Genomic DNA, 14,711 nt, shown 5'->3' with positions numbered 1-14,711 from the left:
CTGGTCTTGACCTACACACGGAAGACTAACTCACAGACAAACTGATTGCTTTGTTCTTGTAGTGCGTTGGTTTTTCGTGCGTTTGTGTCACTCTCCAAACACGGAAACAAAACAAAAACACCAAACACTCAAAACGCCCTTGCTCCGCGGCGCTGTGGGAGGGAAACAAACCCGAACCAAAAATACCATAAGACGCAAACCCGGACAAAACCTTCCCCCTAGCAAACCACGAGCACAATACACACACGGAACATAACAAAATTCCGCTAACGCACAATACGCCAAAAACCCTAGAGTCGCAACCCCGACTTCGGAGCCTTAACCTAAAGCAAACCTCCGGTCGGAAACTTGGGTCTCTTCCATCTGTTAGACGTCGACATGTTGTCCACTTTAGCAAAACTCGCAGAGCTTCAGGTCTGATGTGGTGGAGAACCTGGGGTTAGGAGAGTGTTACAGTCATGTGCCTCCACCTTTATATAGTAGGGATGTGTGACGTCACACCGTCTGACCAATGGCTGTGCATGACAAATAGCAGGGAGAATGCATTAAAAGAGTTTGAGGAAGACTATTGAAAGACAGTCAAGATCACATAACCTTATTGTGTTGGAATAAAATCTTTGCTCTGTACAACTGGTCTTACACAATCTAGCATACCTACATCTAGATTTTTGACACACTTTAAGGGTGGTAAAATATTTGAAAATGACTAGTCCATTATCTTTTTCATTGATTGTACACATGGTAAATGCAAACACACTACTACATGTTTTACTAGTAGCAAAGGCAATGCAGCTTTACTCACCCAAAATACAAAGATTCAGATGGCATCTCTTCAACACTTGCCAACACGTAGACAGTGCTTTTCGCAATGAATCCATATTCAGGAGGTACTTGCTTTTATCCAATGTGGTCTTACGGTTGATGCAGTCTTGTGGATTTTGTACAGAGAGTATTTTCCATTTTCTCTGAAAGGCTTTGACTATTGCATCATTTGGTTGTCGGGTTCTTGATTCCTGATTTGGTACTCTGCCATGATTCAATCTTTCAGTTACTCTATCAACTTCAGTCTGTGTTGTTAAAACTGTTACCTCTATTGAAATTCCTTGAGGTGGTACTCTTTCTATTACTCGGCCTCCATTTTCTCTTATCTTTCTACAGAAGTCCTGTTTCTTGTCACAATTTGACGGAATTCTTCCACTTATGAAAAAAGTATGGTTTGCCAAAGGTTTCTGAGCCTGGTGACTCTGGTTAACATCTCTTTGTTGTTCCATCCTTGGAAACATAACTTGACGTTGAATGTACCCTCTGCAGTGTGCAATAAACTGATTCCAGAACATATGGAGTTTTACATACTTTTCAAAGTTAGAAAATGCTTCTAGTGCTGCAGTTTCTTCGGAGTTCTTGTACATGGCAATCTGGTAGCGTAAGTTCCTAACTTCCTATACATCCAGTCAAATAGCACCAGCATCGTGTCTGGCTTCCCTCTTCCACCACCACGCGTGACGGCGTGTTAGAATAGAAAAAGCACATGTGCATGTAATGGACAGGTTCAGAGCGACAAAAGTACAGTCTATGACATGTGGTCGTACTGCCAAAATAATAGAAAATACAACTTAGATACATAATCACGTCATGGGTAAAATTTTTACTAAGCGTGGTAGCTAGGGTCAGTCTCTTATTCTCCTCTCTCGGTGTTATTGAGGGGGTTGTCTCTCTCGTCCGCTTTGCATTTTCCGGGGATCTGGTGGTTGCATCCCATGGTCTTCTACAGCTTTCCATGTTGGCACAAGTTTTTCGCAACCTGGACGATAATTCCGTGGCGCTTTCAACACAACCTCTCGGAGGTATACTTTTTGTGTGTAAAATAACACCAACAGCAGCAAGCTGCTCAAAGATGATCTTTTCGATGTTGATCCGAATCAATACGTCAAGGGTATAGTTGCCTTGATTCCGACCTCTCTCTCAATGTACGGATGTGACCGGCACCACAGTAGCATTAAAAAAAGTGTTACAATTGACATGAGGTTTTATCTACTCTTGAAAACTTGAATTGAAAGTTCAAAGCTTTTACAGTGAACATTTATGACGTCAATCCAGAGTCGTCGTAGTGCGCTCATTCCTGTAAGTTCCATTGGACAAGGTAATGCAAACTACAATAAACTCAAGAGAACACGTTCTCAACTTAGAGTCCTTTTATTTGTAAGGCAACCGAAATGTACAACATGCTATCAATGTGAAATGTTACAAAAATCGGAATAAACAAGAGTTCCGTTGAACTATTCTGTTTATGCCAATGACTTACACATTTACATAATATATGCTTGGTCATAAACACCTTTATCTAACTTAGACATGATGTAATATTGTCAGTCCTATCATTTTCCACTTGGATGAATTTTGGCACTTTTGCATTAATTATGCAAATTAGGATTTATTCGCATAATTGGTATCTGCCGATGCTCCACTTGCCATAAACTACATATGTTACATGTATTTGAGTCTTATAATGGAAAACACTGCAAATGTAGATTTTCCTCATTGGTTATGCAAATTAAGTGTTGATTAGCATAATTTGTACATCATTGTGTACATCTCTGTCTAACAGCTCGGAATGTGGTCTAATCTGCCTATGTCAATACAAGATGGCGGCGGTGACGGACGCTAACGTCACGCGCTCCCGATAGTGCAAGATTTATTGTGTCTTTGCTTTGTAATTCATGTAATATTTTTACTTTCTACAACTTTGTAAATGTACTTTAGTCAACTTTGCACATCTTAAAGTTGATTTAGACCGCCAGAGCAAGATTTTAGCCAGTTTTTGGCTCATCCTAACACCCAAGCCGAAAGTTGACGGTAATCATGGCGACGGAAAATGGCGACCAAGAAGGACTCTACTCCAAACTCGGCGTTCCTCCAACAGCGACTCTAACAGAAGTTGTGGACTCTTACAAGAAAGAGGTTACCTTGTACGAAGAAGCCACCAAACTCAGCCGCAAGGACAGCAGATTCAAGGAAGCTGAAACTAGATTCCGTGAGGTGAGCAAAGTCTTTGCTATTCTATCTGACGCATCTTACAGACAACGCTATGATAACAATCAAGTCGTCCCGGATCTCCCCAAGGTCACCAAGAAGCAACTCAAAAACTCTAAAGACTACCTCATCCAACACAATCGGCAGAGCATCACTGTATTCCTTCCCCAGAACCTCGCTAAAACTTGGCTTGAAAAATGCCAGGAACATCACAAAACGCAGGCGATCGACGGTGGAACAAATGGGCACCACATCAAGTTCTCGTTCATTGACACTAATTCCAAGAAAGAACACGGATCAGTGAGCATCAAAGTGTTTCAGTCAACTCAGAAGCTCCTGATTCAAGGCTCGGCCTACTTGCTTTGGTTTGCCAACACATTTATTGAACTCAAAGCGAAAATCAGTAGTGGCATAGTCAGCCCCCCACCCGTGTCGGCAGGTTCTGAGGATGTATTGTCTGATTGTCATTCGTTCTGCCAAAGTTGTGACCAGCCTCTGACGACCGATAAATGTCTAACATGCAATACAACCCCGAAGAGCTTCTATGATGAGAACAGCAATGTTACGGGCGGTCAAGATGGTGTTTCAAACCAGTTCAACGTGTCAAATCAGTCCAATGCGTCGACTCAAGTTTCTCCTAACTTGTCCGTTTTGCAGGACAACGTTACCAAGTTAGAGTCTTGCCTGGCCAGCTGCATATCTGAAAGAAAAGCTTTTGAAAACTCCGTATACCAGAGAATCTCTGTATTGGAATCTACAATGAAAGCAAACGTCGGCCATGTGTGTAAAGGTCTATCTTCAGACGAAAAGAAACGGCTGATGGAAGACAACGTGCGTTTGATTCAAGAAAACACTCAGCTTCAAAAACAAATCCAATCACTACAGGAAAAAGTCGACGAGCTAACAATCACTGTCCAGAAAGTGTCTACTCCTTTACAGTCTGTAGAAACGGAAACCTACATGTCGCCAGCAGAACGTGCAGACAAGTTACTACAAGAATTCGCCACTATTAGTGTCCAAAACCGCTTCCAGGTTTTGGACAATGATGGTGACAAACAAACCGACTCTTCGAGTACAAGTGTAAACCGCCGCAAACAGGACAACAAAGGAAGACGTACACCATCACATCCAGGTGCGAGCAATATGGAAAACAGCTCACGACAGGAAACAACGGAGCGGAATCAACAAAACAAAGAGCAGAGGCCAGACGTGCTAATCCTCGGCGACAGCAACACAAGGGCTATTAAAACTGACATTCTCTACCCCGACAAAAGCGCCAAAAAGGATGTGACTTTCAACCTGACAGAAGCCGAGGATTACATACAGAACTCAGTCCTCCCTGCCCCTAAGGTTATATTGTTTCACGTCGGGACTAACGATATCCGGGACGCGCGCGACGCAACAACAGTGTCTGAGGGATTCCGCAGACTAGTCCAGGTCACCCATGACAAGTACCCAAGCACCAATATTGTTCTATCTCCCATCCTCCCAAGGGATGACCCTAACCTCCAAGCTTTGGGTGATGACGTAAACTCATTCTTAAAAGTAGTTGCGGATGAGACAAACCATGTACATATCACTGACAATTCGAACTTTTACAGCGCAGGAACAATCAAGAAATCCCTATACACCTCAGATGGTTACCATCTGAACAGATACGGGGTCCGTGTGCTGGCTGCTAACATAAAGAGAGCAGTAAACCCCCTCATAGGTCTAGGCGAATACAAGGGCCGAAGGAGTCAGCTTGCCAGTAGTGATCTCATCTCACCGAACCGTTCATACAGAGATGTAGTGATTGGTGCTCAAACAAGCAGGCACGGCCAGTCGGATTCGCGCTCACTCATTAGCCACCAGTCTACACTAAATCAGGGTCAGACCTTCCCTGCCTCAAGCCCAGTTCAACGGCCTATAAATTCTCCAATGGCGAACCATTCCTCCACACATGGACAGGGACACACCGTGTCGGCCCCAAAGAATGGACCGTCTTACAACCCGCTGAACTCTCCTACACAGCAGCTTCCTACAACGAAGGATCATCCTTCCAACCTACCGAGACGTCATGTTGGACCCTGGAGTCACCCCCCTCCGCCCGGACCCTGGAGTCACCCCCTCCACCCGGACCCTGGAGTCACCCCCCTCCGCCCGGACCCTGGAGTCACCCCCCTCCACCTGGACACTGGAGTCACCCCCCTCCGCCCGGACCCTGGAGTCACCCCCCTCCACCTGGACACTGGAGTCACCCCCCACCCACCGGCCCTGCCGTGTCACCACCACCTGCTGCTCCATGGGGACCTCCTCCTACCCGGCCCAACATCCAGCCCCGCAACGCGCCACCACCACCCTGGTCCTGGCATCCCAACATGTTGTGGCCACCCATGTTTCCTAGGTGGTAGGATTTTTACCTTCGCCGAGAAGGTTATGCAGAGGGTAGCGTTTGTTTGTCTGTTTGTTTGTAGTGGCACAGCATAACTCGAGAATGCCTTGATGGATTGTTTTGATATTTGGTATGTTGGTAGGTTTTGATGAGACCTAAAAACGATTAGATTTTGGGCCCCCTAGCGGCTTCTTACGGTACTGCAGCGGAACTTCCTGTTTTGATAACTCGTGTTCCGGACATGCTATGGAACTTTTTTTTGAGTGGTAGATAGATCTTTGGACAGAGAGTAAGTGGTGTGGGTTTGGGCCCCCTAGCGGCTTTTTTGGAACTGCAGGAGCAGGTTTTGCCTCTGACTTTGAAAGGGAATAACTCAAGAAGGGCTTGATGGATGGTAATGATTTTTGGTAGGTAGATAGCTTGAGTGATGATGTACATGATTTGACACTTTTTATGCAAATCAGTATCTAATTTGCATAATTAATGAGGAAAGTTTATACATCCGCCAAATTCCATGATAGGACTCTGAAACATGTGACATATGTAACTGAGGAAGAGAGAAATATTATTTGATATGAACTATGCAAATGAAGACCTCATTTGCATAATTAATGAGGAAATACTATAACAAGATGGGCTTGATGGATGGTCATGATTTTTGGTATGTGGATAGCTTGTGTGATGCTTAGTATGATTGGACAATGATTATGCAAATCAGATTCTAATTTGCATAATTAATGAGGCAACTTTAAAAATCCGCTTTGTATCATGATATGACTATTCAAATTGTAACTGAGGAAGAGAGAAATGTTTATAGATAGAAAAGATGCTAATGTGGGCTAATTTGCATACTTAATGAGTAACTAAATGACGGCAATTTCATACATTCAATACTTTTTTTTGGCATCGGGACGTTATTTGAATGTAAACATCGTTGAATCAAATTATGCTAATAAGGGCCTCATTTGCATAATTAATGAAAAATATTAGCATAACCTTCTTTGTTGAGCTCATAATTTGTTAAGCTCATACTTTGGACATGTTATATTTTAAGACAATCAACTGGTATGATTTATAATTGATGAGAAACACTCCTAATACATCAGTCATAAAGGTTGAAATCATTTGGCGAAGGTATGAGGTCGTGGAACTCTAGTTTTTAATGAATAGCATATATATGTATATGTGTGTGTATGTGTATTCCACAAGTTTATTCAATCATACTAGTAGGTTACTTACTTATTCATTTCACAAACTGCAATGCATCAAAAGGGATTATTTCCCTCATTATCTTATACTATTTATTTGATCACTTTTTTCAGGTTTGTTTCTTCTTTCAAATAGTTTAACCAACGTTTTTAGATTTTTGCTATTTAGATTTTGCTAGCCACCTTGAAGTTGAAATGTTATATTGAGGAATAAGGTAGAGACACGATTTTTACTTGCACAATCATACATTATTCGAGATGAAAACGTTCCCAAATGGCGGAAACAAGAGCTTCGGCATTTGGAATATTCATGGCTTAGGGTCGAAATTAGAAGACGTAGATTTTTTTAGCGCGTATTAACAAATTTGATTTCTTTTAGCTTCTGGAAACATGGACTACAGATAACTCAAAAATTGACGTTCCAAATTACAGCTATTTCCACCTACACAGAACAAAGAGTAAACGAGCGAAACGCTCGTCGGGGGGTATTATCTTTTTCTACAGAAATGAATATAAAAATCACGTAAGGAAAGTTCCATCCAAATCTTCAGATATTCTCTGGGTGCGAGTGGATCGCGAACTTTTAGGATTGTCTAAAGACCTATTTATTTGTTCTGTGTACATTAGCCCTAGTTCATCCACCACGCATAAAATCTCCGAAAATCATGTTTTAGATATTTTAGAAAGCGAAATATCCAGCCTCAGCACACAAGGATTTATTCTTCTCGGGGGAGATCTTAACTCTCGTTTCGGTGATCCGCATGACTATGTCGATAATGATATTCATGACGACGCAAATCAAATTGTAAATTCAAACTTCAATTCGGACCGGCAGCATATGGACAAGGCACCCCCAAACAAATTTGGTAGACTAATCTGTGACCTCTGTATCCAAGCTAACCTGTCAATACTAAACGGTAGGGTAGCAGGTGATCTCCAAGGAAAGTTTACTTGCTATCAACCAAACGGTAGTAGCACTGTCGATTATATGCTCTCTAGCCAATCCTTCTTAAAACACATTTTATTATTTCGTGTCAATCCCCTAAATATGTTCTCTGACCATTGTATGTTGTCGGTGTTTATCCACTCCGAATCTGCTGGACATCGTGTTAAGGAAAAACATAAAACCTGTAATGTTAGACCAGCTCCTAAACGATTTGGCTGGAACGAAACATCAGCCCAAAACTTTTTCCAATCTATAAGCCAACCTCGCATCTTACAAAGGCTACATGCTATTTCACACGAAAATCTCAACAATGCAGCCACCCCAGATCAAATTGAAAACATTGTCTCTAAATTTCGCTCATTGTTGAGGGATGCTGGTCATGAATGCTTGAGTCTGAAAAGAAAAAGAAAACATGTACGAAAAAAACAAAACAAACGATGGTTTGACAAAAGTTGCACGGAAATGAAACGTGAAATTAAAAACTTGGCTTCCTTACTTGAAAAAAACCCATTGAACTCAGAAATACGAGGAAGGTTCTTTAAAACAAAAAAAGAATACAAAAAACTGGTTAAAAAGAAAAAGCGTGACTTTCATCAGCAAATTATGAACGAGCTGTCGTCCCTTAGAGAAACTAACCCAACTGCTTTCTGGAACTTGATAAACAAGCTAAAACCAGAAAAAACATCTGTAAGCAACCAAATCTCAGACGAAACTTGGCTACAACACTTTAGTAACCTCAACAAACATTCAACAGATAACAACAGTAATGTAGACGCCTCAGCCACTGATTCCGTGGACACTTGTCTTCCTTCTGTCCCAAATATGGACAGCTCCATATTGGACTCCTCCATAACAGAGAAAGAATTGGACTTAGCCATCTCTCACTTGAAAAACAACAAATCAAGTTGTGACGACATGGTCTTAAATGAGATGCTAAAATGCGGAAAGCTCATTTTAAAGAAACCACTTCTACATATCTTCAACTCCTGCCTACAAAATGGTTACTATCCTAAAGAATGGTCACGTTGTCATATTGTTCCTATTCATAAATCTGGAGACACCGCGCTCCCAGACAACTATCGGGGAATATCAATAATTAGTTGTCTGGGAAAGCTATTCTCATCTATCTTAAATACACGTCTTGTTAACTATGCAGAACATTACAGCCTTTTCAAACCCCAACAGGCCGGTTTTAGAAAGAAATTTAGAACAACTGATAACATTTTTGTATTGTCTACTTTAGTAAGCAGATATCTAAGCAGGAATAAACGACTCTATGCATGTTTTGTAGATTTTAGCAAGGCTTTTGACTCGGTTTGGAGAGAGGGTCTCTTGCTGAAATTGAATAAACTTGGAATAGGGGGTAAATTTTTGCTTACTATTAAAGACATGTATTACAAAACAACAAATTGTGTAAAAACTAGCCAAGGTCTAACTGAAACTTTTGTAACTAACTGTGGGGTTCGTCAAGGCTGTAACTTGAGTCCAACATTGTTTAATCTATTCATAAGTGATTTAGCAGATGCGTTTGATGATGGTATTTGTAACCCTCCTACTTTACATAATAAGAAAGTGTCTTGTTTATTATATGCAGATGACCTAGTGCTTTTCTCTGAAACCCAACGGGGACTGCAAACATCTTTAGACAAATTAGAAAACTATTGTAAATCATGGCATTTGAATGTTAATCTCAAAAAAACGAAAGTAATTGTCTTTACAAAGGGAGGCCGTCTGCCTAAAGACTGTTATTTCTTGTTTAGTAATAATGTTATAGATGTTGTGACAAACTATTGTTATTTGGGTATTGTTGTAAACTCAGCTGGCACGTTCAAGGCAAACAACAAATACTTACACAGCAAAGGCTCAAGAGCCCTCTTTGGAATCAATCAATCTCTTCACCAAGCCGATCCTACAATTTCCGTTATAAACAAAGTCTTTGATGCATGCGTAAAACCGATATTGTTGTATGGGTCTGAAATCTGGGGATCTTTCAAAAGTCCAAAATCATCCCCAATTGAAGCCATTCACTTAAAATTCTGCAAACAAACATTAAAAGTCCCCAAGTCTGCATGTAATCTAGCTGTGATGGCGGAATTGGGGAGATACCCCCTTAGATTAGAAGCTTCCCTGAACGCTATAAAACACTATATTAGAATACGCCAGAACGTGCCAGCTGACAGCCTTTCAGCAGACGCCCTTTTGTGTCAACTTGATTTAGATACATCAGGGGCTAAATGCTGGGCTTCGGGAGTCCGCAAGACACTTGAGGAATGTGGTTTTGCCTATGTATGGCATTCACCCCAGAATCTTTTTTTAAATTCTTCTCAGATTATTCCATCCATTCACCAACGTCTGAAAGATATGTATTTCCAACATTTTACAACAGAAATGCGAAACAATAACAAATTACGAACGTACAGATTATTTAAGAATACTTACCACGAGGAGAAATATCTAAACATTACAAACTCTCGACACAAAACAGCAATCACAAAACTTCGGATAAGTTCACACAAACTGAACATTGAAAAGGGCAGACACAACCGCATTCCTCTGCAAGAAAGAATTTGTCAATTTTGTAATTTAGATAGAATTGAGGACGAAAGCCATTTTGTTGTGGAATGTACATTATATAACGATGAGAGAAATATCCTTTATACTTATATACAAGATAAGTTCCCTAGTTTTAAATATATAAACAGCACTGAAAAATTCCTATTTATAATGAAACTGAACAAACCATGTATTACGAGTTCCATATCTACATACATCTACAATTGCCTTATGAAGCGAGAAGAAGTCGAACCTGTAAATAGTAGACAAGTATAGATTAGTCCTATTAGACACAGTAAGATATCTCATTATATTACGTTATATTATCACCACTGTATGTAGTCCTTTGCTTATTACCATGACCTGTACTTAGCTTGTTTAAGCATAAATGTACAATAAAGGTCTTTCATTCATTCATTCATTCATTAATCACGCCGTCAGCGGTGCTGCGCAGGCGTACTTCTCTTGACCCCAAAATCCAAGATGGCGGACGGACTGTGGAACGCCGATCTGAGTACTTACTATGCTTCCTATATCAAGTCCTACGGAAGCCACGATACGTCAATCTGAGCTATTATATGTGCCCCCGTTATTTTGAAAACTCGGACAACCGCGGGTAAGCCAATTGAGAAGTCAAAAAGTAGTTCAGGTTACCCACTTGGCGAACTTAGTATGAGAACGCTACGGTCCCCCGGCTTACTTACCTGTCTCGCAAATATCTTCTGTCAGGTTACCGACGGGACGTATGATTTCTGATTTGTTGACGTGAAGTGGAACGTTTCCAGTTCTTACTAGCGTCATAACTACGATAGAGATTAGAGATGTTTTCGACAGTTTTTCACGTGCGTACGGGCTGCCTCGCGTTGGGCCACACTACATTTATGGTACTTTTACGTTGTCAGTTACGAAGCTGAAATAATTTGTTTGGATGTCGCAAAATTACAAAAAAAACCTAATAATTCAGCCTTTTACGGACCAATTTGTTTGTTTAATTGGTTTACGATATTTAGAGGGGCACTTATATAAGCCGACTTGTCGGACTACCTACACAATACACGACCACGCACACTTTAATTCAAATACCACTCGTAAACACATATTGTTGTATACAGCTACACTCGCATATCCCACATAAACTAAAGAATAAATCACTCCAAATGTGTATTTCTTTCAAGTCGTCTCTTTATTCACTAGTAAGTCATGACTTGACTTTAAGGCGACGGACAAGGCGTCCTTCTCGGGTCCGAGGTCGCTCTGGAATGTCGCCCTCAGTGCCTCGATGGTGCGCTCCCTGTTTGTCACCTGCAGGTGCAGCTTGCAGGGGATGACTACCCCACCACCTTTCTCTCCAGGCATGGGCCACGGCGCGAACGACTTGCGTGGTTCCCCGGTGGCGACGCTGTTTGCAACAAACAAACAAAGAAATACGAAAGTTGATCAATATTTCAACATAGTATGTGCGTCTTAAAAACACACACACACACATTGGTTAATCCATACATTTGTTAGCTAAGTCGGATTAGTCATGACAGTACTAAGTTGCAAACAATACAACTCACAAATAAACATGTTTTTGTCACACAAGGGTCATAATGAGCCAGTGTTTACCATGTAATCTCTGCCAGCTCGCCCGCCGACTTCATGCGGCTCAAAATGGCCGACAAGCCCATAGGCACACGGCCGACCACCTTCCCCGCGATGTCGCGGACTTTTGTCGATCGTTTCCGATCAGTGACGACATCCAGGTCCTCCGTCTTGATGTTGGCCAGAGATGGCATCATGACGACCATGGCGTCTCCATCCAGTGCGTTGTCCGGCTCCGGCTGGACAGGCAACCGCATTCCCAACATGGGCCTCCGTCGGAAAATGTGATACCTGTGTGAAGTTTCAAGACTTTTTTTAAGTTATAGTTAAAGTTATACCAATTCCCGCCTGTGGCGTTGTTGTTGTGTTGGTATTGTACAATACACATAGTACAAACATTAAAATTTCATCCACTACACGGATTACAGTACACAAGACAAAACAAGAGTACACACTTTTTTTTACTTTTTTTTATTAACAACAGAAGAATATACAGGACACAGAGATGATGCACTCTAGCTAAAGCTAATATTAAACATCACCTCTGGAAAAAAATTACAACTTACATAGACAAGTACAATAACAATAAGAAACAGCAATTGGGTCGTCCAATACAAACAAACTAACCAGCAAACAATGAATATATCAAATTCAATATACCTGAACTAAGTTTTAAAACGTCTGCTTGTCAAAATATAGTGCTGAGTCAAGCCTAAAATGTTACAGTTGAAATCATACGAAACAAAGGATGAGCCTCTTAATAATAAATAAATGAAGGCTTGATCAGACAAAGTATCGATATCAAGAATATGGGCACACTTTTGTTCAGGGAAAGTTTGCATAATCACACCATCCTTACCCTTTGATCACAGCGCCGTCCACAGTAACCTCTCCGCCGCCTCGGGACCCGCTGGAGTCAGGCATCTGTGGCGGCAAGGACGACGAAGCACTTCTCTTGCACTTCTTGTTGCTCGACTCGCCTGCCATGCCGTGGCCGTGGCGTTTTCTCCTGCAGCTGGGAAGGTATAATACAGGTCTCCATGAATATACATAGTTGTGGCCACAACAAACGGCGTAGAATCTGTATGACAATTTCAGCCGTGTGTTTGTAGATCTACATGGCACAAAAAGTTAAGAAAGGTGGCAGGTGGATGCAGACTGAAAAAATCGAAGTTTGAGTTAGTACCAAACTTCTACGATTCGTTACCGGCATACACACTAAAACAATAAAAAAATGTGTCTACTCACGTTTCCTGTCCATGGCTGTCAAGTCCACACGTTGACCAATCACGACCGACTTCAGGGAGTTTTGAACTTCACGAAACGAACTTCGATAAAGCAAAGTTATGGTGAGTAATGAAAAAGGATGATAAACACGCGACGTAAAGAATGCGACCGTCCTGCGGGAAAGACAAGCTGCAACTGAATTCTCCCTCATTTAGAATGGAAGTGCCAATTTTTTTTACATATTGATGACCTGCGACCCTAGCATGGCACCAAATCTTTTTTTGTCTGCTGTTACTAGTATGGGAAACAGGCTAATCAAATGCACAATACCTCGTAACCGACACGTAACCATTTTCACCTAAGGATGCGCAGAATTTTGCCCGGTTTCGTCGTACCTTGTCGCCTTCTCTCGGTCATTAAACAAAGAAGAAACAAGAAATCGATAAAAATATATGCAAGAAGTCCAGCATCTGCTCAAGATAATGAATGAATGAAGACCTTTGATGATAACCTCCTTGGTGATAATAACTTCCATGATCTGTCTGGCTCTGATGATCGCGTATTTCACATAGATACGATAATTAGGAACCCTGTAGCCATGGTAGCATTCGGGCTTAAATCTTCTTTGTGCATGACGTACCGCTACGGACGGAAATATCTGCTAGCTGTGTAAGTCTTTCGATTAGAGTTTTTCGTCCACGATCCGATTTCTACAAGCGAAGAAAATCATCTTTATGTAAAATAATGACGGACAACGCGACCAGCGTCACATTGACGGAGAGTGTCACCCTGGATACAGCAAACAATTCATCGCCGTCTTCGTCATCTGCAACAGAAACTCTTTCTGTGACTCAGACGGCACGGTATGTAATTTTCACCATTGGTTCCGGCTTGGTAAATAGAGATAGATCAAGGAGGTTCTATATAACCTCCTTGGATAGATTAAGAACGATTGTCTTTTCTAGTGATCCTCTTCCATGTCTTTCCCGATCAAATTTTATCAGTAGTACAATTTGTAAAACAATTATTTTCGCGACGTCTACATACAGGGAAGAGAAGACGCCAAGGCGTGTACGGGGACCCGTCCAGCTGGAGTTCATCCAGGATCCCGACAAGCGACGACAGTCACAATACAAAAGGAAGAAAGGACTGCTCAAAGCTGTAAGTATTTTGTTAGAGGCAGATGAGTCAGATATAAGAAACTAGGATCTAGTTCACTTTTCATACCAATCTTTTTTTAGCAACATTGCACATCCGTCAAGGTCGGTAAATACTATTTTTTTTTTTTGCACAGGGCAATTTTATTAATCTCATTAAAGACCATGCTTGTACTATAAAATCACCCAATAGATTCGGCTAACGTAAACTATCAGGGTCAGTCTGCTACTGACTGTCGTGGTGTTCACATCGGTGGAGGCCTGGCTAAGACAGTCACCACCAATACGACTTACTCTCAAAAAAACTTTTGAAATGTAGAGACAACAGATAAGGAATTCATGTATTATTATACATGAAGAAGTTAGCTTTTTGTAACCCAGAATATAAATGACAAAACTGGCCAAAATATCATGCTGTTTGGTAGTATAAGTAAAGACATAAGCGGACAGTTCATGTGTAGTTCTACCCTACATTAGTTCTACAGAGCTCCAGTCTATATAACTGGCTTTTAGAATACCATGTAGACACACAGCTACAAGTCATATTTGTGGACCCACAGTTTTGATAGTTATCAGCCATTTGAATTCAACTGTGAGGAGGACATTTCCAAGTAGCAAATATACATGTACAG

The 14,711-nt window shown here is 41.3% G+C and overlaps 1 protein-coding gene across 2 annotated transcripts; it reads right to left on the bottom strand.

The window, feature by feature from the left end:
* Window positions 1–11,271: 11,271 nt before the first annotated feature.
* LOC136443630 (uncharacterized) lies at window positions 11,272–13,162 on the bottom strand. 2 transcript variants are annotated; one of them, XM_066440947.1, is made up of 4 exons: window positions 12,944–13,162; window positions 12,555–12,710; window positions 11,720–11,986; window positions 11,272–11,510 (listed from the first exon to the last, which is right to left on the bottom strand). In XM_066440947.1, the coding sequence occupies exons 2-4, from the start codon at window positions 12,680–12,682 to the stop codon at window positions 11,282–11,284; spliced, it is 624 nt and encodes a 207-aa protein (XP_066297044.1). In that variant the 5' UTR covers window positions 12,683–12,710; window positions 12,944–13,162; the 3' UTR covers window positions 11,272–11,281. The 2 variants fall into 2 exon arrangements, with proteins under 2 accessions (XP_066297044.1, XP_066297043.1); XM_066440946.1 differs by having other exon boundaries at window positions 12,555–12,704; window positions 12,944–13,160.
* Window positions 13,163–14,711: the final 1,549 nt, after the last annotated feature.

This window comes from Branchiostoma lanceolatum, chromosome 10 (genome assembly GCF_035083965.1).
Source record: "Branchiostoma lanceolatum isolate klBraLanc5 chromosome 10, klBraLanc5.hap2, whole genome shotgun sequence".
Classification (NCBI taxonomy): domain Eukaryota; kingdom Metazoa; phylum Chordata; class Leptocardii; order Amphioxiformes; family Branchiostomatidae; genus Branchiostoma; species Branchiostoma lanceolatum.
Note: the sequence above shows the minus strand (reverse complement) of the source record. Positions and strands in the feature narration are given on the sequence as shown.